Source organism: Argopecten irradians, chromosome 2 (assembly GCF_041381155.1).
Source record: "Argopecten irradians isolate NY chromosome 2, Ai_NY, whole genome shotgun sequence".
NCBI lineage: Eukaryota > Metazoa > Mollusca > Bivalvia > Pectinida > Pectinidae > Argopecten > Argopecten irradians.
Window position 1 is genome coordinate 17,614,147 of NC_091135.1, and position 26,861 is coordinate 17,641,007.

Consider the following 26,861-nt stretch of genomic DNA (forward strand, 5'->3'; position numbering starts at 1 on the left):
TAGGTGATCTTTAACATTATATCTATGGCGATCACACTACAGTAACTTAACATACGGAGAAGATATTTTTTCTCCGCAAATCAACTTGTTTGAGCTAGACTGCGACAGCCTGTCACGTGATCTCGAGGGAAAGCTCAATTGTTATGACATAAACCTACCACTATGAATCATTCATCTTAACGTAATACACAAATCGTGAGCGTAAAGGGCAATACGCTTAGACTGTAATAGATTTTCGACGCATACGGTTGATGTTTTGTTAAAGAAACAAAACAAATTGTTAATGGAAGCATTTTTCAAGATTTCACAACATACCTGAAACAGGTGTATTTTCTTAACTGTAATGGCATGTTTATACATAGCATCTGTCGCATGTTTCGAACCGCATTCTACCTAGAATATGCAATTTAATTTCCAGTTATAATCAAAACAGTGCGATAAGAAGCATAATGTACACAATACACTCATGCAGAGCAATATTCTATATTGCTGTTGGACATTTACAGTTACGGTCGGCTAGCGGAAACTTTTAATGACATTTCCTGTCCATGTAATACGTCGTCACTAGACCAATGTATTCCCCCAGTGACAGGAAATAACGGTAATGCTCCAGTTTTAATATTTACTGCAGTCAAGTTTTCTCTGTTTCCTACTAAATGTAAAAATATAATGTCTGGTTGTGTCCTCGTGTATTACTTCTCTTTTCTCCTTTCAGGGACGCCCCGTTGGTGTAGTTAAACAATTTCCGGTTTCGTTGCGGCATCAGAGCATCGCCATCATCTGACAAATGGACCGACAATGTCTGTAGCGCCGACCGCACTACCACCTAACCCTCCGCGCTGTCGTCAAGGGATTATCTTGGTACCATACCGGTCGTGGAGTGTCCAATCAGAAAACTGTAATACTAAGGTTGATGTAACTGTGACAATGACGGTTCATTAACACAGCGGTTTAGTGATGCAAAACGAACAGATAATTACACTGTCAACGTATATTCCATTGTTTTGAATTTCAATGAGTTTGAAATGGATTACAGGGCACTATATTTAAACAAAAGATGGATATGTGCAAGTTCTTTACACTGCATCACGTGACGCTGACCATCCTACTTCCATGATGATGTACGGAAGCTTGCCATTTAACCAAACTTCCATATACATAACAGGGTATGTTGACCCAAACGGTACCAACATGTTAAACACAACTGTGTTTTCTAATGGAAGTTTTAACAATGTGTCGAACTCGTCTGTTGTTGGCGTGGCACCTGTTCCGATGTGGTACGTACCTCGGTACAGTTTCCCGATCTTTCTATTTATCGTGATTCTTCTTGGGATTATGATTATTTCGACAATAATTGGAAATGTGTTCGTCATTGCCGCCATTTTAATGGAGAAAAGTTTACAAGGTGTTGCGAATTATTTGATACTGTCTTTGGCCGTGACTGACTTGATGGTAGCAGTACTTGTGATGCCAATCAGTCTCGTGAATCAAGTTAGCATATTTTGGTACCTCGGTGCCCATTTGTGTGATATGTGGATTTGTTTCGATGTTTTGTGTTGTACAGCTTCCATTCTTCACCTTGTGGCGATTTCCTTGGACCGGTTCTGGGCAGTATCTAATATCGACTACATACGACGGAGATGTGCAAAACAGATATGTTTTATGATAGCCATTGTTTGGATTGTAGCGGCAATTATTTCTATTCCACCAATATTTGGGTGGAAAGACCCAGGGAATGACCCGGATGTGCTTGGTGTGTGTATGATAAGTCAGGATTTAGCGTATACCGTATTTTCAACAGTCGGGGCGTTTTATTTTCCAATGACCCTTATGATTGTGTTGAATTTTAAAATATACATGGCAGCTCGGTCGAGAATAAGACGGAAACATTTTAGTGGTATATCTCGACCCGTCGGCTGTCCGACAATAACTAAGGCTGAAGCCACAACACGGAATAATTCTTCCGGAAGTGACGTCAGCCACGACGAGTATACGGTATACAATGGGTCGTGTGTTGTCAATGAAGAAACAGCGATGAACGTTTCTGAAACGAACGGTACAGTAACTGTGAATGGTGGTGAGCAATATCTCGCCGTACCATCGGCAGTGTATGTTGTCAACAAACAATTGGGAAGTTCAAACGCAAGGGTAAATAACAACAACCACAAACGAATTCGACAGCGAGATAAAGAACGAACAAGAAAAGCGAAAGTAGAGATGAAAAGGGAACGAAAAGCTGCACGTGTGTTAGGGATTATTACTGGCGCATTCATTGCCTGTTGGCTGCCTTTCTTTTTCGGGGCCTTACTAGGGCCATTCTGCGGCGAGAATTGTTTCCTATCAGTGGATATGATGAGTACATTTTTGTGGTTGGGATACTTCAATAGCCTGCTGAATCCCATTATTTATACTATATTCAACCCATCATTTCGAACAGCCTTTCGTAAATTAATCTACAGAAAATATCGTTATAGGAGGTAACAGTACATGTGCATTATATACATTTGTGTTTCTTAAGGTGGCGCGACCGCCATACCTGTTTTCTGTTATAATGAAATGCGTTTATCGATGTACAATATGTGTATAGCTAAATCGTTACGATACTGATTCAATGTCCGAAATATCTTATTATTTAACATTTCTTTCACAGTTATGTGTTTTTGCTTAAACTGGAAAACTAAAAGATTATTTTTAAATTGAGTATGGAGGTATCAAAGTATATTCAGAAAGAGGTCCAAGGCCTCGTCGGCTTTGTTGAATGATATGAATGAAGAATCGAAGGGTATGGGTAGTTTCCATGGTTCTGATTAATATTATATATGTATGAATGTTTTGCTGACTGTGTAAAACTGGAACTTGTATGTGTGTAAGCGTAAATAAGGGATTTGGTGGTTTCAAACATTCCGGTGTGTTCGAGACCAACAAACTAAAGGTATGAAGTACTTGTAGTATCATTTAGTGGAACGGGTTTTCAGACGAAATCAACACCACGGGGTAGTTCTTTTAGACTGGCTGAGCAAAAAAAAACACGCAAATTATAGACAATATTTAACATCTAAATTGTCGAAACCCTGTGATGCTGATTTTTTAAAATCCAGTTCCAAATCAGAGTAAGTACTAAGTACTAGGTAATATATATGATCATTATTGCAGCGCTGAGCATTGCGGTAAAGTGGAGCCGAATAAACAAACAAGACATTCGTTACAGTGTCTTTACCCATTGGTTTATTTTACATTTGCCTTCTAATCTAATTTTATTTGAAGAAATTAATTATAAAATTGATTTTTGGAGTTATGCGATAGGTAGAAAAGAATTGTTAAAATAAGTCTAGTTTGCGCTGCAATCGGACCTATGTCGGCAGGATTTATGATGCACTTAATATAATAATTACAGAATATATAACAACCTCTTAGGGATAAAGAATCAGAAATTAAACATATCTTAAATGTATAAAAACGTTGAAAATGGGGCCAAATCCAGTGCCAGTTTCTATTTCTAACCTATATCTTCCGTTACACAGTTCGGAGACGATGCATGTCTCTTGTGCCTCTTGTTTTTGTTCATTATTTAAATTGTATGTTACTAAATACTCTACCAATATCTGTGATGTGAATTTTCATTCTGTAAAATAGTGCACCTTTTTATACACATATACAACACAAGTCTATGATAAGGACTACGGTACTAATGCAATATATTTTCGTACGCTATGTGACGTAATCACTGCATTAGTGTCTGTATCAAACAAACTCTCGCTCTGTGAAGTATTATCAGTAATTGAATGTAATTGTCTATTTTTATTAGATAATGGCTTCTATATAATGTTGTGTTTATAAAAACACAATAAAACCTATTTTAAGATATGTTTTAAAACAGACACAATAAAATGTACTTGTCAATACAGACACAAGAAACTTGTACATGTTTGCCTTTATTGCCAGTTTCATTGTGCTACAATTCATCCATACCTGCCCCTTCCCGCCTCCGTGTATATTGATACATTGTAAAAAGTAGCATATGTTTCAAAATATAAATATAATGTGAGAAAGGACCACCGAGTGCCGTTTCGGGAGAGTTGTATATCTGATCAAAGAGTATAAACTATGTGATATAGATTTGGAAACAGATCAATTGAATTTATTTGTAAATGTCTTATAAATATGCGAATAACTGTAAATAACTATTTTTACAACCAAGTGATTGTGCTGTTTATAAGTATGTGTTGTGATCCCGGTCATCGCTCATCCATACCAATTATCTCGTGTTGGAACAGACAAGAGTTATTGATACAGTACACTTCCGGTAGCGAGGTCCCCAGATACCGCCGCTACTTCCGGTATTGGCGCTGTCATTTACCGTGTTGGTGTGCACATCTAATTCCGGTACATGAATCATGTGTCACCATTCATTATCATTCCTATTTGGCTGTTTAACGTCTTAAATCATCACATTTTCACATTTTATTAATTCTTTTGTAAGAGTCTTTTACATGGGGAATAGTTATTGTTATGTTTTCATTTTTGTTAATCACAAACATTTATTTGTTATTCTATGTACAAAACCGGATACCCATAACAAAACTATTATAAAGTCGGAGGAACATCTTAACATGTGTTCATACAGGTTCTATGCCTGGAATGAATCAAAGAAAAGGCGTAGGTGATTTCGTTGTTATTATCAGTAAGATGGAAGTAAGTGTATAAAAAGATGCCCGGTATGCCATGTTTGATAGGAAGTACAGTTGTGGTGTAACTTAGAACAATGAATTAATATGTTTGATTTGGTTTGGTAGGTCTTAGCTCCTGAATTAATATAAACAACATCATTTATGACTGTAAAACGCTATAAGAAAACAATAAAATATCACGTGAAAGGTATTTATAGCGATTAAATTATCGTTTAAATAATTCGTATTTATACAAATAATTTCTGTTCAGAAATATTCCAGTAAACCACTTTACAACACATAATTCGAACACAATTCAGCATGGATTAACTTGTACAATACTATCATACGGTACATGTGCATGGTGAATTCTTGGGCATTAACATAGTATCTGTGCAAAGCATAGCGCACGTAAATGGCATACCGACACGTGAGTGGAACCAACGTTACAAGTTCATGCTATCGTGTGATATGTGAGAGTTAATCATTGTTTATCATTATTCGTATGTAGTTCATATGTATGACGTTCAAACAGTAAATGACTGCAATAAAAACATGGTGTTGCTTTTTCTGTAATTGTTTCTTAATCCAGGTCTCTACCAGATGTGTCGTAAAGAGAGTGAAATGGAGATGTGATTGAAGAGAAGCTTTTATATAATCATTTTAAAACGATGTTTCTTGTGTACAAGAGAACGAAATGCACCGATCAGACATTATTGGAGAAACCATGGATCAAAAAATTACCGACAGGGTGGAGTGAGGACAACGAGATAGGACAGCTTGGTTCAGCTTATCACTTTATTTCAATTTAAAAGCTACAATGCAAGACGATGTTAACACATAATACATTATTATGTTAATAATCATAATTACGATGTCACAATAAATTTCATTTTTCTGTCCGGTAAAAAACGACGAAGACTGTACTTTACTTTAGGATGCTCCACCGCCGACAGAGCATAAATGATATTCATCATTTGAACAATATTCAGTGTTTAATCGTGTATATATATGTATAATTAACACAGAAAATAATATTAAATAAGTACTTCATTCCATATAGGACATAGTGCCACGGATTTTTTTCGGGATGCAATTAATTATTTTTCATATTTTTAACTTAAAGTAAAATTAGAAGCTCAAACTGTTCAATGGTGGTAATGATGTAAAGTAAGTAACTTTTGTAACTGAAGAAAAATACTAAATCGTCTGCTTCTGTTTTTGATAGTGAAAAAATACCATTTGTCAGCGTTGGAGCATCTTTAAATGATACACGGATTCTGTGATTATTATATATTCTATTGTTTGATTTAAAAAAAAAAAAAAATAAATAAATAAACTGCATTCCATGTGTAACCAATATTGTAAACAATATAAGTATTTACCTGTATAGTTGTTTGGTATATTTGCGTCCTATTAACAACTAGAGTCATTTAAGGACGACCTCTCCTAAAGTGCTTGTTTTGGGAGACTGTGGTACATTCATGTATAAATAATAAATAATATGTTGATTACATACTGTAACAAGCATCACTGGATTAATCATACTGATAAGATACTTTGTTTGTTTGGTTAAATCTATGTCCTTTTGTCAGCCACGGTCATGTAAGGACGGCCTCAGGAAATGCAGGTATCAGGTTAAGGTAACAAAAACCATCCACAATGTGTTACCGATCTGTCAGTGCTCTTAACTCATAACGTCTTATCTTAACTTAACCTTTGTCCGCCGACGTCTCATCAATTAAAGTTGTATGGTCTATCACTTTCGATCTTTTTGTCATAGTAAAAACTGTATAGGTGCTATACACATTTTTCTCCGTCTGTCCGAGGTTTAAACTTTCTAATTTTACCACTTTTTATAAAGTTGCAGCACTGGAAGTATTTTAATTATAAAAGTGAAAAAATCTTTTTAACGTGTACACGTAAAAAATAGGCTCGAAAGATGCCGAACTCTTCCGAACATCGTCGCGACAATCTCGAAGTAACACGAGAGTTGTGAAACCAAGAGAAGTGTCAACAATTTTTCGTAAACAAAACACGTGGTCGACCATAGCAGACTGGATTTACAAAGAAACTAATGCTCGCACATTACAATTTTTTATACACACAATATTGAATTACGGCAATGTTTGAATTAGATGTTTCAAATACCCGCACTGTGGACATAAACAAGCACGATTTGCTCATATTAGCCAGAAGGAAAACGTAAACAAACATATGTGCGCTTACGCTAGTTACCTGGATCACCACGTGCAGGACGTGATACGATTCGGAATTCCGACAAAACCCGAAGGTACTGAATATGGCGGAGATTGAAGGCGTTTTATTCACAACCAGGAATATATTACCTAGATTTCGGCTCTTTTATAGACTGACATATGGTTTTGGGGAGCTAAATCATCAAGTTACATGTCAATATTCAAATATCAGATGTTAAAACGACATATCGATACAGCGAAAATTACAAGAAATACAACTTTAATGTCTAAGCAGCATGCTTTAATAACATAGCACTATATATAAGGTGCGACGATTCCACGATTACAAGGCCACCATCACACTTTTGGCGGCCTCTTCCATCCTCAGAGGAAGACTTTGGGTTCTGCTAGGACAACTGGTTTGGTCCGTTTCAGTGTAATGTGAATGTGTATATTAGAAGAGCGGATAGGGTGTGTCGCTCATTGATTTGATAATGATATTCAGAGAGATAGCACTAGAATATGGCTAATGTTACATTATTAAAAGACAGCACGAACATACCGAAGGTTCCCAAGCATACCCGCAGTTAATATACGCAATAAATTACATACAGGATGGGCCATCCTAGAAAGGCCTAATATACCCATACCCTGATCTCCACCCAATCCATCTTTAATCTGCCCCATATACCCTGTCTACATCACCACTCGTGCTCTGTTTTAATACCATCCTGTCTGCTCTACTAACCCATACGTCCTGAGTAGATACTGTTACATCGACGTGTGCTCTCTGAATCATTAATGATGACTTTTTAACTTTAATTGACACATATTCATTAATCCTATTACTGTCGCCACATGGTAGAAACACGTAATATAAAATCGTTGCGATTAACACATGATGTGATATACCATCATGTTTATCAAGATATTATGTACGGAAACTTACTGTTATGATGATGGATGGGATTTCAATTAACAAATCATATTGATTTTAGAAAAGTTTTCCAATAAAGTTAGGGTCTCTGACATAAGTAAGTGCCTAGAAATTCCATCTAATTATTACACTTACAATATAACAACATGAATTATCAGTATTAACATTACATAAGAACTATATTCGGGGTAACCAAAGTTCGTCAAAATTCAACTTAAACGGCATGGTTTGGTTTATAACGTTTGATATTCTATCGAAACTAGTTTCATTTAAGGACGGCTTCCCTTATATTCGTGTTGTGTCTACTTTTCTTGTAACGGACGAACTCTGTACCCTTTGTATCCTTTGTATCGTGCTATATCACTACATTATGCCACCGAAGACACCAAGCGTCCTCATAACAATGGTCATTTAAGGATGGCATCCTGGGTATGGCTTGTGTTGTATGTGCATATGTATATGTAAGTTTTCGGTGTATTCGAGCTGCACCTCCTTGTAATGGAGAAACTCTTATACATTATATATATCGTCACCAAAGACACCGAACAGCACACCTTACTCTACCACACTATACTGACAACGGACAAACCAGTCACCCTATCTGCATCACGCCAAACGCGATTGTAACAAAAAACTATCATTATACCATATTTTGATGTGTCTCGGCCAGGGGCAGAATCCAGGGCCTTTCCGCACAGGGGACGGACACTCAATTCCAGACAAAAGACCAGAGCCGGTGTAAAAAGAGACTGACTCTTTTTTAGACTACAATTGAGTGCTCGCCTGGCCGATACACCATGGTCCATAATAACTGATTGTATAATGTGATCGGATGTGCTGTGGTTGTGTGGTGTCTTCGATGACATCATTCAGTGAGATAGCACTATAATGAGGACAAGAGTTTAGCTAATTAGCTATAGCTCTTGTGTGTTGCGCGTGTGTGTGTGTGTGTGTGTGTGTGTGTGAAATGCGTGCGTATGGTCTGCAGTATATTCTCTTTGATACAATAGAACACTTACCCTTTTTGTAAAGCTACGTGAAAGCTACGTGAAATTTGCCGCCACAGTCGTCACATAACCCTTGATGCTGAGCACTAAGCATGAGTGTCGCGGCCATGTCCTTGTTAGGCGGTGTAAATGGAGACGTTAGGGAGATAATAATCCAAATTTAGTCGCCTTTCACGATCATGTAATGTCGGAAACAGACACTCATCAGGTGAAGTTAACATCTATATACACGCAAAATATCATTGATATAAAAGGAGTGATACCTTGATTAAATATTCGACCTGCCCTTTCAGAATACGATCTCATGATTTTAACAGGGTAAATGCAGAGACCAATCTTCGTTATGTTGTTTGTCAGGTTGCAACTTAGAACGAATACACGTAACTAGCCTACTATATACCTTTCCACCAGATATATCATTCCTTTGCGATGATACCGATAGAACTTAAAATGCTAAAGTAACACATTTTCTTTCTAAATGATGTGTGTTCCATTCCCATATCTATTTGGTATTTTCACCTTATATTCCCCTTGTAAACTCCTCTTTCACAATAATCGTTAATACTAAATATACCAATCATTTTGTTATTAATGTTTTACATTTAAAAGTAAGGTTCCTTGTTTCCCATAACTGTAAACAATTTCTTAATTGATTTTGCACTCCAAATTCTTCACCATCTCTTGAGTATCCATGGTGAATTTTGGCGAATTCAGAACTTAGATGCTCACGCCCATTGAAACAACCAAATAGTCAAAATATTTTAAGTTGCTGCTTTATGTAACTGTTTTGTTTTTTTGTTTAAAATTTAAAGTTAGTTTCTAAAACAAATACTTTATTGCCACGTTTATAAAGATGTTAAGTGATTAAAACTGCGGACTGCATTTGTAAATACTGTTTGATACTAACAAAACGTATTAGCGTACGATCAAGACTGCTCATGTAATTTCACAGACCGTTACATGTGACAGAATGAAAAAGTATGCTTGGTAGGTAAGATTCTTTGAACAATTCAGGTTAAATTAAAACACAGTCAATGTCTAAAACATTCTTTACAAGTCTACATATCAACCATAACGCATACAACAGAATTGCACAGTTTATAGACAGTGGGTTTTCGTTCAATATAATATATGGTTTAATTTGGTTTATTACCTCTACGTCCTATTAACAGCCAGGATCATTTAACATTCCGTGTATGTGGTGTCCTGTGTGTGGGCTAACCAGTCGTCCCACTCCCACAATCAGAGCGCTAAATAGGGGTAGAAACTAGAACTTATAAGTAAAAGGGTTGTTCTACGAACATTATGAAAGTAATTTTAAGTTTGAAGGGCGGTTTTAGGATTTTTTTTAAAGCTGTGTTTGCGAATCATATAAGCTTATGTTTGCTAGATATATAATGCAGCAGTCACACAAACCCGTTCTTAAATAATTATAAAATACATTTCAACCTTATAAGGTTTTAAAGCGATTAAAAACCTTCTATAGAAATTGCGCCTTTTGTAACCTTTTAAAAGTCCTGACTCTTGTTAAATACTGTCTATAGGAAACAACCACTCATTTTATAATCGCTATATTTATCAAACATGCTTTACTCGGGACATGCAACCCACGTGAAGAAACTGTTTAACACCAGCTTTATGGTTGATCACAACCTCGAGAGCACGAATTGCAATAATTAAGTCAATATAACAGCAATTCGATTTTTAGATGGAGACAACAGAGAAGGCGTCAAACTAAGGGGAATTAAAAGTGGAGAGATGCTCTTTGTTTAGGCGAATAAAGTGTTTACTATCATAATGTATAGCCATTGTAAACTGATTAGAGGGTCACAAATCAGATTAAGCTGCCCAAGACGTCATACCAACAAGTCGACAGCTCGTACCAAATACGGGGTAACAGGTAGGATGTGCGTGGCTGGCCTGACAGCGATGACCCCAGGGATACACCATACATTAGTCCATGACATCGATCCACTACCGGGAAATTAAGGAGTCTTATCCCGATGACAGAGGCCAGTAGATGGAAGCGAGTCTGATTAAAATCGAGAGTGTGACCATATATCCCAGTGAGTTAAGATAAATCGGAGTTAGAGTGATGAACTACGTAGCGTATAAATCTTCACTAAGACCCGGATCGTCCGCCTTTCTCGTTCATATCAATTTCGTTTTAAAAATGCTCTGTTTATAATGATACATTTGGCAGAACTTAGATAATTGTAATGGTTCAGATATTTGACGGATTCAGACACGTGTCAATGCTGTTTCAATGATCTAGCTACGTGATATCACGCACAGAAAAGTTTCGCTTTGATAAATGGGTGTACATTTTACCTTTCTTTTAACTCATAACAATCTTATTTCCTGCAATTGTAAGCGCCAACTGTCTGCAGTTTATGGGTTAACTGTTTTAACATAGCTGTTATCAAAGCCTTAGTAACCATAGACGTTGGCGCACTGGGATGAAACAATGAAGAAGCGTTGTATAACGTTAACACTGAAGTGGTATGTACAATGTAGGTCAGTTCACATCTTATATACATGGTTTATATTCATTTGTTCTATAGGCTAGACAACAACCAAACAATATAAGTCATCCACGTTACATAACGTGTTGAAGTGCAATTCTTCAATTCAAATCCTCAGAATTATTTCATTTTGTTTTTCGAATATGAAACTAGATTTGTTTGGACATCCAAATGAAATAAAAAAATATCTTTGCCTGTTTGTTGTCTTTTGCAGAATGTTTGAGTGATATAGCACTATTAAATGACACAATTACAAAGAGACACAACACAAATATACCGCAGCCTCCTAAAACGGCCACAGACTCTACACCCAGCACACCGCATACATGGAAGGCCGTCCTTAGTATGTCGACGAGAGCATTTTGTGTTTATATCTTGTATTGTTAAGTTTTCATCTCACAGTCATTGGCTTGTTGGTGATCCTCTTGAAAGATAGAAATAAAGAAAATTGCATGAACTAAATTAACAACGAAAGCAGCAAACATGTCAATTGAACCTCTTTTACCGATTTCTTTTTAATGATAATCATTATAGCGAATATTATTTTCACAGTCCTACAAATCATCAAGTATGTTCTGACTATATCATTTTTATAATATTCGACAAGGTTGATCAAGTCATTTATCATCAGCATGTATTGCTGTGTAAATAAAAAGCTGCATTTGATACAAAACTGAAACAAACAACGAACAAATAACGTGCAGGCAAATTATCACAATAATATTTACTGTTGTCTCACATACCGACACTGCCCCCTGATAACGGAACTTTTCATTTGCATGGCTATTTCATATGAAAAGCAATTTTGGGACTATGATATAAATGCTACATTTAGGTATAGTATCGTACTAATATAAGACGTAATAATTTCATAGAAAAATCAGTTTTGTTTCCACAGAGATTAACCTTTGTCGAGGATGGATACCCCAGGGTAGAGAAAGATCTATAAATAGTTTTGTCGAGCCTGATCAGCCGTGAGAGAACATTAATCAAACTATAGAAGTGACGGACACATGAAAGTATTCTGGACAGTCCCTCGGCAAACAGCCAAAACAACAAGGCTGATGGGATTCTGGATGTCAACCAACGATCAATCAGCATCACTGGGAATGGAGGACAGAGGACGACACTGTATACTCCGTATTTGTATTATTGGTTTTTGTTGTAAGCTAATATAGGGTAATAGAAATAATGTTCAGTCTGATTGAGTATAACCAACCTATCACCTATCACTCCTAGAATTATTTATATTTATTACCCGACTGGTGCATTTAGTCGCGTCATAAACCTCGTAAGAAACACACGTATGATAGTACTATTGTAACTTAAGAAGTATTCATGACGTCATAAACGTAATTATTGTCACCGTAGACGGATATGGTATATAGAATATTAAAATGGTGACTTCGTTATATGAAATTCATAAAAAATATACCACTCACCCCATACATGTTCATGACATGTTAAATCGTTGATGTAGTCATGCATTTTATAGTAGATACATAATGCAGCCACACATGTATGATCCCCTATTTCAATACATGTATTTTTGTGTGAATTGAAACAGCGGCACGTTGCATTAAAATAGGTAATGCCAGCTCTCTTGAATGTATATGGGAATGTTTTCATGAATTTTGGGACTAAAACAAAGTGCAAAAACTTTTCCAAGAAGTTTGATGGCCTCTGGCCATCTAAGTTGAATTTGAATGTTTTGATAAGTAACAAAGTGATCAACAGTTTAGTTAATTTAATCCATGGATCGCTCACAGCAACAGTTAATCAGAGAAGACAACCACAGTATTCAAATGATATTTAAATATGATCTGTTGACGAAACAGCATATAAATTGAAGATTTGAAAAAGATAAACAAAACAATAGTGATTGGGTAGATCGTTTACGCGTTTTGCAACGCAACACTTTGTCACAAAAACCTGAGTGAGTATCTCCCCTGTCCAAACCACTCATGAAACGAATTATTAGAATTCACGACGTTCTACCAAACTTAACACAAATATCGGTTATCGAAAAGAAAAACAATTAATTAGCAGAACATGTTATTCTGTAAATATCTATAAAGGTAAATGTGTTACAATGCACCATGGAGTAGCGACGGTATACAAACTCAATTTGATTTTGAGAATGATATGGTTCTCCAGGAAAACGTATTAATATAATACAAAATACGGCTACGTACTATTTGCCATAGCTCAAACAGCTTCTAAAGCCCGATTGAACACTTGCCCCTTTCACATAAAAGAAGTATCATTATAAAAAAATCCCACGCTTAGAACTCCCACTCGTGTTAAAAATCTAAATGTATCATCGAAAGTGCATTTTTGACGTAAAATTTTCCTTTGACACAGTTTTACCAGACCGAAAGATTATTCGAAATATTGAAATTGCCGGCAAATGACTAGTTTCAATCGATGTTTGAAAGGATGAATTACTGCATTCGAAAGTTAAATTGATAACTCCGCCTAAACGACCTTTTAGACAAAACTGATGATCTGATATTTTGTTTGACATTGCCATAAGAGGCTGATCACGTGACCTGCTGATATAGTTTTAACTTCACTGTTAAGTAGAGAAAGTGCAGCGAGGAAGTGTGAAACCAATTACCCCAACAATCAACTGGTAGTAATGGCCAGTGACAATAACAATAACAATTCGCGAGCAGTGCACGTGCACAGATCAAAGGTAATTAACAAGTACAAATCGTCGGCGATACCTTTGATGAAGAATTATAAGTCAATTTGGAATCTCACCGGTGTGATTAATATGAGGTTTTTAATGGTAATACGGTGACAAAACACCACCATCAATGCTCCTGAATGGCCCAATGGGGACACATGATACTGACGACGGAATATATTACCTATCTCAGTTGTGTTTGGGTTTATTTACAGTGTCAAATGAATGCAGTAACGAATACACCGGACTGAAGGTATGCACACAATAGGTCGAATTATAAAAAGCACGGTAGTAGACATTTATTCAAAGAACATTTTTTCATGTTATATGTATTTGATATGTATTCGAAAATCGTTGCACCTAAAGGTGGCACTACCTATCAACTGTCTTACACCAACCTTGTTTTGCTACAACGTGATCGAGAGAGCGAGAGAGGGAGTTGTAGTTGCAAAGCAAGAATCCCTTACCATCTCGACACCACCACTTATTGCATCACTTTGAATAATAAACGCACCTTTTAATAATGATATTATTCCGTCTTTCAATTTCAATATCACAAAAAGATCCGGGAGAACGCTATATTTTAGCAAGGTAATAACTAAAACAAAAATACGTAATCACGAATAAGCATGTTTAATCTTCTTCAATGAAAATATAACTAACACTCTCGGATTCTCGTTAGATTCCCAATGTCCTCGCTGCGTTGTACAATATAGCTTCTTGATCCATATAACGAGCGTTGATGTTATGATGACATGAGGTTGAAATTAGAACATAAAGAGCTCGGGTAGGTGATTACTTTTGTATATTCAGACGATGATAAAAGAGTATTAATCAAGTCTCGTTATCATAAGAAAGAACTACGTTACATAGCTATACAAAAAACTAATCCCTAACGGAATATTAAATGTCCGTAGATAGACAGCACATCTTTATTACAGACGATACCATGATGATCTATGACCTACATAGTCCTATGTCATCCTCAATGGGTCTAACATTCCCATTACAAAGTCAGGTCACCTTGTTTAACTACAAGACGAGGTGTGTTGCTAGTATGGGGGTGTCAAATTATATCAGAATCACAGGTGATGCGTCCTCAAACCGACCAATTTAGTTCACGAGTTCGAAATCTATGCAGGGCGATGAAGTGCAAGTTTGTAAAGCCCCTCAAATATTTTACCCGATCCATTATATCTATATTGTATTTGCAAATTGTGGTTAAATGAGAATCGTATTTGTGAGCGTAACGTCATTTCTTAGAAGTAAAACGACGTTATATTCGTAAGTAACAATCGATATCTGACACAAAGAACAGTCCATGTGTTATGCAAAGGAATATGCATAGCTGTAATAGCATTATATAAAAATATCAAGAGTTCACCGAAGTCAAGTGGTAGAGTTGTCTTTACCTTACATATCAGCAGCTCTAAACGTATCAAGCCTGAAGTGAGGATCTGTGTTAGGAAGTTGACAGGTCATGGTAGTACATTTAAGTTATTGGAAGACTTTTCACCTTTCACAGAGAACATAAAACAATCCACTTACCACTTTTCCAAGACTCATATTTTAATGCAATATGGTTTAACCTGTATGTTTTTTTATGGAATGCATTCCGCCTTTCGTCCGATATGTTTCAGTATCATGACCTTCACCTTTACGGTGACAGATCGTCACCTCCATCAGTTGACAGTAAGTAACATAAACACTAAAGTTTATATACAGGATCAATTTAAAGTGTTTGCTGAACCACTGCCACCCGACTTCTATATACCTAATCATACTGGCATCGCAACTCTAAACACATTTGCAAATGCAAAAAAATTAATGTCAAAATACTGCTTAATGAAATGTGACGTTGATTGGTCGACGCATTTGTGATAACTCAATCAAGATATATATAGATAACTAAATGTATAGACAGTGATAGGATAGGAGATATGCATCTACACTGTACGGTTGGGCAACACTTAATCGCAATATTGATGTAAACTTTGGAGTACCTCTCATACATTGCAGCATTCCCATGTAGTGTAATTCCTCATGATGATTAAGTATAAAGGACAATCTCCTTACAAGAGTATAGGTAATATGTCCATTCCGTATAGGTACACGACATGCCTATTGCACCACGAATACTAAACACAGACAGGTTATGTTAGAGGACGTGTCATTATCAAAAGTCGATTAAAACATGTAGTCTCATCCAATGAGATTCGAGTACACTATTCAATAGAAATCACAAACCTTTGCAGTAGATGCCCTATAAATTAAAACTGAATGGAACAAAGGTAACATATTAGACAGTAATTATCAAAATAGAAACATATCAGAATGTTTCCCCCAATGCGTGTAATCATTTGTGCAGTATGCGGAAAAGATTCGTATAGCTATATCTGGAATTGTAGATAATTCAACGCTTGGATATGGTTTAAATCAGTATAATTAAGTATGATTTTCAAAAAGGAAAATAACTTAATGTACGATTTGAATACACATACTGGAATTTAATATGTTGATTATAATAGGATTTTTAATGTTGCGTTTAATTAAACATGTTCAAAACTTATTGACAAATAATCCTTTCCAGAAATAGTTATACTCGACTTGTCTGCATATTGTAAAGCACATCTGTAGTGTAATAAACTGGGTGTGCAGCTAAAGTGACAAAATATATCCAGTCAGGTAAAATATGTCAATGTGCAAGTTATTGAATTATATTTTCGTCTCCAAAACAAATGAAAAAACAACATTTTACTCAGGAACCCCGGTGTTTGTTCCACTCTGTTCAGGCGAGCGGGGCTTGTATCAAAAGATATCGGGTAACATGTAATCAGGAAAAGTCTATCGATAATTGAAGAAGGATTATACAAATAATGTAAGCCAGAAATAACGAAGATAATGATGGACTTTGTATTTTACACAGATAATAACATATTTATGGAATCTTAATCTGCTCATTAATCCCCTCCTGCAATACGATGTACTTAACACTCATCGATTGTTCTAATTCTATTTCATCCGATTATCCTTTTTTTTTGGTTTCTTTGCACTTTTTTGCCCATGAGCCAATATTGACGTGTTCAATATAGTCAATATAGTTTCTCTTCCTTCCATATTGTGTATTGCTCATAAAGTGTTATATATGCGGCTCAAATGTTTTGCAATTTCTAAAATTTCAACTAAAAATAGTTGGATTTTTTTGCAATCTGGATTTCAGAGTTTAGTATGATTCAACCATTTCTTTTTCTTATTTCTCGGATAAAAGTTTTGCGATCATAGTAAGAAAAAATACAGCTACTAACTTGTATTGAAATAGACTGCTAGTATATCTCATCGTTATATGTCATATAACAACACAAAACTCTACATCGACTTAAAGTACAAATTGTAAAACTAAAGTACACAGAACCAAACTGAATATATATTTCTGTCCACGCCTTTTGTTCTACTGTGAGCCCCTACATCCATTCTGTTAATGTGATGTATAATGGTACTTTAATCCCTCTGTGTCCGTCGCCGACTTGGCCCTACATTACACTTCCTACCGTGCTGATCGTGTAATGCGTAAGATACCTCGCGTATTTTCAGCTAATTCGTCTCGAGGTTTTCCAATGATCTATCATTATTTGTCAGAGATAATGGAATCTGTTTTGCTGCTGAAGTATTTAGTAGGGCAAGAATAATCCCTTTATAATGTCATACGCATACTAAGAATAGAATCTTTGGCGTACCTTATATCTGTAACGTTAATATGCATCTTATGACATACTACAGAACCTTTCATAAAAGAAAGGCGTTATGTGGACGCACAAAGGGTCATTTTGGATTTATAGAAGGAAGATTAAAAAAGTTCATTGTTTTATATGAACGATTCAAAAAAGATTATATTAATATTCTGTTTTGTATGACCAAACTGCAAGTGTATTCTAAACTTAACATATTAAATAAAATGTACAGGACGTTCATTAGGCTAATTAAACAGATTTACAGGACGTTCCTTAGGCTATGTGTATGTGATATGATTCGTTCTTTAACACTGCTTGGTTTTTATATTGCATTTCGATACAATAAAAAACAAGATGAATAGTATTATATATTATTTATTATTGATCACACCAAACATACATTACAGACAGATAAATACAATCAAATATCTCTAGCATTCTCAATCATCAAGTTGTAAGCCTAGATTAGGTGCAAACTAATTTCAATGTTCAACGAATCTAAATTATCACAGATCAGTAGTTTATGAATCTAAATTATCACAGATCAGTAGTTTATGGTCGCAAACATTTCTTTTATCGTGGTATGACTGTTTGTTCATTAGTTTTAGGACACGGAATAAGTGTTCGAATTTCCCTTTGTTTTTGTCTGTCCGCTTGCTCGTGAATGTACACTAATTAACCATACAAAATATACAGTTGTATGTTAATTCTTAAAACAGGTACACCATTCAGGCGATTACGGAAGAATAAAATATTCATAAAATTTGTATACTCCATCCTTTTTATCAAATTCATCCTTTTCATCAGAGTTGTCATGTTTTAGGAATCACTCAATATCTTCTAAGGTATTATTTGACAACAAATCATGAACAGAAAAATGTATCGGTAAAAGTAATAATGAAAATTCATTAAAACCTTACAAACTTTCCTTTACATTTTCCTTGATAGAAATATCCATATTTCAGGCATAAATTGTGCAGTGTTATATATTCGTGATATTGAAACTGTTGTTCATATAGAACTTTTCATGCTATAAACACATTACAATATATTTGAAGTTTAAATTGAGTTATCTAAAGCACAGGAGTATTATACAGAAACCAGTGGCAGAGTAGCACCAAATGGTGAAAAGTAATGTCAATATCATTCTGTATAGGATAAAACTTTTGGGAAAATATCACATCCTTCCATTGGAGTCAACTTGGTAGATTTGTTCTCGCCACACATAGGCAAACTTAAAATTGTCTTCATTCGCACAATATTGTAAATTTAGGCCACACGCAATTAACTAACCCATTCTCTCGTCACTTATAAATGTTCAATTCATTATTTTATCTAATTCATCAACAATTTTCTCAGCAGCGTCAGGAATCCTCGTTCCTATAGCAACATAAAAAGAACAAAATTAATGTCTTATTCTCACAATATGAGGAAAGTGCTTCGTAAATTATGTCATCTTAGAACTTGTAACCTGTTTAGGAAAACTCTCCATGACAAAGTGGAATATGTTACGTTATATCGCGTTGGTGACTGATGATACAAAGCATTTGAATGAAGTTAGAAGTGAATGATATGCATATAACAGGCAACACGATTCCTCAAGGAAAATCCATTGGAAAAGGCAATTTAGCATGCATTAAACAAATGAAACGAAATGGAGATTTATGGCACAAATTAAGCACTTTGCGGTTTCGAATATATAAATTTCTCCTTGAGGAGATAAAAAGTTATGAGCTGAATATGTATATTTCATGTAAACAATGGAGAGCTGTAGCGATGAAACAGATGATGAATGGGCAGATTTTCAACGCAACTCAGGGCATTTATTTCAAAAACAGGAGTAATACTATAATTATCGATCTGAAAAGTTCTTACAAAAGCAAGACGAAAGCATAAATCTTTCCTTTGTTCGCATTTCTGTATACCTATAGTAATTCAGACTTCAAGTGCTTTCATATTACGGTATACTTTATAGCGGAAACATTTCCATTCTTCGGTAGCCTAATATTATAACGGGTAGCATACATCCGCAATTTCTTTGTTTAAATGGCTAACCACGATTTTGTTCCTAGAGAGTAAAGAAAAAGCTCCAACACAAAAGAAAGTAAACACAACCATTGCATGCTATGGAGTTTTGATATGCATGCGGTTTAGACCACACTCTTCAACATACCTGGACCAAATATCTGCGCGACACCAGCGTTAAAGAGGAAATCGTAATCTTGAGGAGGGATGACCCCGCCGGCAATAACTAAAATATCCCTGCAATGTCAAAATCAAAACATCGGTTATTCAAAATCGTAAATAAAACCAATGAATTATATTGAGATATTTGATTGACCCATGTGATTCTATTAGACCCCCGTTCCATTGCGGGAAGAGATTATTGTTAATGAATGGCAAATTGATCAAGTACAATGAGACGGAACGGGCATTTCAGCAAGTAGTATGCCGGAATTACTGACGCTGAATTTATAAAAAAAAAGATAATCTGAAAGTGAAAATAATGCATCCGTGACGCGAAAAGCGGTGAAATATAATTCATTTTTATTATCAAAAAATTCGAGGAATCATTCATCGAGCAAAGTACCATGCACGAATGACATGTAATTTGTAAAGAATAATAAAAGACGTTCATTTGAAAACATTGGATATTATGTATGAAAGGTATAAGAAAATAAAACCCAGAATAAAGCTTTGATAATGATATTTCATTTATCCCTGTGCCTGTGACAGTACCGTGAACATTATTCTTATCTGCCCTACCTTTGGAATTTTGTGGAATTTTACACAGGATTATGATGAATGACCTAACAGTACGTATTGAGATATTAGGGTCAAAATAACTCTTTACAGGTCGTTTGAATTCATTTAATCTATCAAAACATAATTTATCTCAAGTCGTTGATGAATGATCCGTCAATGTATATACGACCCGTCTAAAAGCGAGAGGTAACATCAACAAGTAATCGAAATACCATCGTCAGATGTATTCACAATTTAATGATAAATATGAAACTTGAACTTCACTTTCCTAAATGTCAGTCAGATTTCGAACCATTGAGAGACTGACGCCAGATAACCCTTCAGACAATCAACTTGGCTCAAAATACATGTTCAGTATTCAGAGTTTTCCCTATGGGTCGGCTTTGGAAGTCGAGCAGAGGTCAAAACACAGCGATACCCCGAACAAGCCGACCGCTAGATTTACATAGGATACTGGTATAACTATTAGAAGAACACCATATAGCAGCCTTGGGGTAATGATGAGAAAACGTGCTCTTACTGATCCGTGACCTAGAACTGCTCTCCAACCACCAAGGCTAGTGGGTCACCTCACCATCACAACGCAATCAACAATAACCGCAAAACTAATGGGAAATTTTTCGAGTATGAAATTAGGAAGAGCCTTGAGATATTCAAAATGGGAGATGGCGTCCGAGGTTTATTAGTACTTTGTTCAAGCAGAGTGTGTCTAGTGTATGTTATTGAGAGGCTGTAGATTACGATGATATTGGTTAAGATTTACTGCGTAAAAGCGGAGGTGTTAGAGCGCATGGTACAGCAACATTGCAGATAAAGAAATAGAAAATAATGAGTTTTCCAGAATGAAGTAGATATTGATTGTGAATACTCTTAGACGAAAATGTTTATGTAAAAAAAAACATCGGACTATTTAAAGGGTAGTTGTGATGTAACTTGGGGATATACTTTAAACATGATTTGCTAATGTCGAAAACTACAAATACGCAGAAACGTGAAATTTAAGTTTTGTAAAAGACGCTTTGTGACCACTTTAACGACTATGGTCAGATGTGTCGAAATCTACCATCTACCTTTCGCTTTCCTCGAAGGGTTCTGATTCTTTTACTTATGACTGCCATCTACGAAATCATGCCAATAAATGACCGTTGCTGAGAACGAAAAGTCCAGTACATTTGACAAACAGACTTGAACGAGACAGAATATAGGCGAGAACAGCTTCGCGGTGCAGGTTGATTGACTTAAAGTATGTGTAACATGTGTAACAGGCTCAGTTCTACCGATTGTCTGACACAGGTGAACAAACAATGATATATTTATATACCTTACATATTTACATGAAACGACATAAAATCCACTCGTAAACTAAATTCAATTACGTAACGTTTGTGATACAGAAGGATGACGAAGCCTAAGGCAATTCCACAGCAAATGTATCGGGTTTTAGTTCAACTTGTAAAGTTCATGAAATCCACTGTTTTAGAGTTTACAAACGAATCCTGCATCTCGTGTCTTGTATATAAGCATATTCCCTTTGATATCAAACTTTTGTATATGAGTTTTAAACGTGTTTGCAGGCCTTGACCTATGATATAATGTATTGGCAGATTTTATTGAAAATCAATTGCAAAATCAGCTAACTAAATTGTGCCTTTGTATGTACAATTATGTTATCAACCAATTACGTCCATTCAATAAACTCAAAGTTACATAATACCACAGAATTAATGTATGAAAATTGATTACATGTGCCCTGTCAAGGAATGAGCATAAGATGTGTGAACCTATTATAAGACTTATATTCTATACGTACGGTCGTCCCATGGTCTTCAGCTCATCAATTAGCTGCGGGATCAATGTCTTATGGCCGGCAGCCAGTGAACTGACTCCTACAACATGGACGTCGGCATCAATGGCCTGTTGAGCAGCCTCTTTAGGTGTCTGCCAAAAAAACAAAAATACTAAATTTGTGCTGAATAATGCCCAACACAAATAAATAACATATCAATAGACGAACGGTTTTTATTTCAGTGATTTGTTGTCTTGAGCGGTTCCATGTACACTTTATTAGCCATTCTATGTGGAAATCTGATCGTCAGCAACGTCCAACCAACCTGAATTTCAAACTGTCTTCTTTAAACCACTTTAATTTCCCGTATACGTCTTAATTGATTTCAACATACTCGCGAACATAAATTTGCGTTTCTTTTGGACTGTTATGTTTACCTTTTGTAGATACGCTTTATACCATTATTTGCGAATTATTTGAATACGCGTTTTTCTAGGACTGTTAAGTTTAATTACCATTGTAATAACGCTTTATACAGTGGTTTGCGAATTACTTTAATTCGCGTTTCAGTATCCCGCGATATTAATGTATATCATACGAAAATAACTTAGCTTACAGTAGTATTCTTCGTTAGATCATAACGGTAAAATTAATGATCGAGATTAAACGCCGGTCAAAATAAATGTGAAGTTGAATACATGTAGTAGATTTTGTTCTAAACCGAAATGAATTAAAACTGCCCAAATTAACTTCCTTCTTACGTTTCAGATATCAATTTTGGTTATAGCTTCGTATTGTTGTCTGCCTATAGCGAAGAGAGGACCTCAAACTATTGATTGAGGTTATATGCGTCATTATCACGTAACAAGAATAGATTTTAATATGATATTCACCACCACAATTTACCAACATTTTGAGAATTACAATATTTAAAATCCACAGTTTTTAATTTTACAAAACCAAAGAAGAGCTCAAAATGAGTACTAATCATGATATGTATGTCACCGGAGCAGTAACTACACGCGGCCAAATCAAGATTCCAAATTTTGATCTTCTATTTCATTTCACATTTTACGGTTATTACATTTAACGTGACTTATTCAGATACGTTTTCATCAAGATATACATAAACAAGAACTATTACAGTGTTAAAATAAGATGCCTATAAAGTATCATACATGATTGTCCGTGCCTTTGAATGGTTTCCACAGCTTAATTCCTCAAACATCCAAACAGGAATGCTTGTTCATCGTAATCATTTTGTATAAAGTAAGTTGTAGCAATATAAATTGAAGTTCACAATTGTATTACTGATTTACTGTTTTATGTTACAGAAGGGCCAGTGTTTGTCAATAGTATTAACACCATGCTGTCATTAGGTTTTAAAACAAATGAAAGTTTATATCAACATAATTTGTCAACTCCGAGAGCCTGTTTGGCGGTAGACAGCTGGTCTCTGCTGTTACATAAGTGCTTTAAACGTAGGGCTTACAAATGACTAAACGTCAACCATGCAGTAATAGGATATAAAATTTGAATAACAGAAATAATCAATAGCTCAGACTGCTATTTATTGTATTGTTTTCAAAAGTACAGGTTAACTCTACATAAAGTCGTTTTAATTGGCATAAGGATTAAAGATACACCTTTTAACTGAAAATTCTGAAAAACAATCTTTTATAATTTGTCTTCGTAAAATATACATATTGTTTTATAGAAGTTAAGAAAAAGAACTGCTGGATTTAAAAACAATTCGGCTGTGTGTAATAAACAAATATCAAACAATATTTGACTATACTTGTATATTGGGGAGGCAAAAAGGAATTAGTAGGGGACATCTCATACAAATGGTCTACAATCATTATTATAGATATTGCATAATTTATTGGCATTTAAATATTCAATTTGAGAAATGCTAGATATGACGCTAATAGTATTTACTGAAAGGACAGGACAGGGTTGTGTTGAACAGTAAGTATACTTTGAGTATCGTATAAACATCAGGAGCCTATAAAAAAAACAAAAAAAAAAGTCGCAGAAATTGAATTGATTTTTATCATACACAATGTATAGTAAATTATCGTATAATTAATATGGACATGAGGCCGTATTGAACGACAAGGGAAACATAACCAAAGGGTCATGTATATGGGGATTCTATTGAATTTAGGTCAGCGTGACAAAATGTATCAGTATTTAGTGTTCCGTGAGGCACAAACTAATTTCAGAGCAACGAAGCTCATTATTTTACAAGATTAAAATTACGGATCATATATTGGTCGTTAAAGTTTCTGAATAACATTGTGTTTGGAGCAACGAAGTAAATTAAAAAGGTCACAGAAACAGGTTCATTATTATGTTTGGTTTAGTATTAACTGCGATAATCCATCGACACTGTGCCATCACCGATCAAAAAATTTATAAGTTTTCCACTTCGTTGTATCCAATGCAAAATATTGATAGAAACGGGAAATTCAAAAGCATTTTCATGATAGTTACAGTAAGCGCTAGTTCATTTTTAAGGAGCTGTAGTGACTGGTTCGTCTGTTATCAGTGTAATGTAAGGTGGCCACATGGGGTGTGCTGTTTGGTATCTTTGTCGGTATGCGTCTTTGTGATAGCACTATAATAACGGCAAGAACTTCACTATCACTAAGAGACACAACAATAATATACCTCCCAAAGGCACCTTGATGTTCCTTGTTCTTAACAGGACGTTAACAGGATAGCATTTTTACATCCAATACTCAAACAAGCAAATGGCGCTTTATCCAAGAAGGTGGATATACAATACGCACTAGCGACTAGTGTTACATCTTAGGACTGCTTCTTTTACATGGTCATAAAAGTTGACGTTCCCTAGGCTCCTGTTTTTCTAATAATCCGCCTACTATCTCCTATCACGGTACTACACGAATAGTCTATAATCAAGCATTCTCCAACATGAAACTGGTGAAACATCAAAGTCTATACAACGTAGAATTCTGTCATAGATAGGGGGAGTGGAGTGGAAAATGGACAAAATAGAACCACTGTATTAGCATCATATTACATCGAGTCTGATCTCAAACTGATACCAAATAGAGTTATTGGTAAAAAGATGGCCATTCTGACCTCCATAATATGTTCTAATGCACGTGAATCGATGAGAATACTTACAGATGCAAGCAGACTAATACATAATGTATATGTGTCCTACTTTTGTAATGTAAACACCAACAAAGAACGGAAAGTTTATCATAGGCAGAAAATGACATGGCCTACAGGCATCGACATGAAGTTGTAAACAGGCATCGACATGAAGTTGTAAACAGCCATGTTCGATTTGAGTTGAATGGATTGATTTAAAAATATCAATTGTTGAAAATACAAACAACATGGGATTGGTCACATGTTGTTTCAACTAATCAACGCATCCCCAAAAACAAATAGATATATACACAAGCCTAAGTTTATTAATGCACAATTACATATATGCATGCATATATTCATAATTCTTTTCTGTTTGTACTCATCCAAATCTGTGATTCAATTACATTAAATTCTTTATACATTCAATTTAAATTATTTGAAATAGTAAATGAGAATATTCCGTTCAAATGTATATAGACAACATTCTTAAAGTAGTGAAATACATTCTCACATGGGTGTATATAAATGAAAGGATAAATGGCATTTTTCTGTCAAAATATCTCAAAGTAATAGGCATGCAATATAAAGTATAAAGTTGAAATTTGGTACCTAACATGTATAATAATACATTTGTATGACATACAAATGGCTACGAAATCTGTTACCATAGAATACGTTGCAGGATTGAACATTTTTATACAAAAAAGTATCTCAATCGCTTATATCTAATGACATCTAAGAATCATATATTTCGGTGACTAGATATATCGTAAAAATAATAAAAAGGTGTTTAAGCAAAACAATTCAAGGTTTAAAGAAGTTGAGTTGCAATGACATATCCAGAATGTTGACTTACAACAATGGATTGTCATGTGTCTTAATTAATATATACACCCATAAGGCCTACCTATTTTTATCCGAGAGAGGTTGGAAATCAATACTTACAATTCTTTTATCTTTTATCATGCATCCTAAGAATGCGATTGACAAGAACAAGTTATTAAATTGTACCTGTCGGGTAAAATAAGATTTAAAGAGGCGACTGCAATTCTGAAACCAATACCAGCTTTCACAAGTCCGCATCTTGGCCCTGCAGGTAGAGCGTGAGCATTGTACATCCATTGACAGCGCCTCACGTTTGGCCTTCAGTTGATAATACGGCGGGCCTTAAAAATGAATATCGTGACCTATAACCAAAATTAAAGTGTAATACGGCATACAGATTTATTTTTGCAAGCAATTAGTTTTGCTGTCGATAATAATTTGCGAAAACCAATCGTCGCAAAAAAGTGTCAAATACAAGTACAGCCCCTTCCGATTTTTGCCATATTGGCCTAGTCCCTGGCCGGACACTAAACATAGCCGGCCGGTGGCCAAGGCTCTCAAAGGTAAAATTTCTCCAGTGTCTCGAAGATTTTCGTAA

General features: G+C 35.4%; 1 protein-coding gene and 1 pseudogene across 1 annotated transcript in view; one reads left to right on the forward strand and one right to left on the reverse strand.

Moving 5' to 3' along the window:
- The window catches only part of LOC138314663 (5-hydroxytryptamine receptor-like), a 28,011-nt pseudogene extending 22,797 nt beyond the window's left edge, over positions 1-5,214 (forward strand).
- A 13,059-nt stretch (positions 5,215-18,273) lies between these two features.
- Positions 18,274-26,861, reverse strand: part of LOC138314664 (methylmalonyl-CoA mutase, mitochondrial-like) — a 31,877-nt gene continuing 23,289 nt past the window's right edge. Inside the window, exons 15-17 of the mRNA XM_069255120.1 lie at positions 22,331-22,458; positions 19,928-20,016; positions 18,274-19,134 (exon numbers count right to left, since the gene is read on the reverse strand). Of these exons, the coding sequence (XP_069111221.1) occupies positions 19,073-19,134; positions 19,928-20,016; positions 22,331-22,458 (279 nt within the window). The 3' untranslated portion in view covers positions 18,274-19,072. The remainder of the gene's footprint in view (positions 19,135-19,927; positions 20,017-22,330; positions 22,459-26,861) is intronic.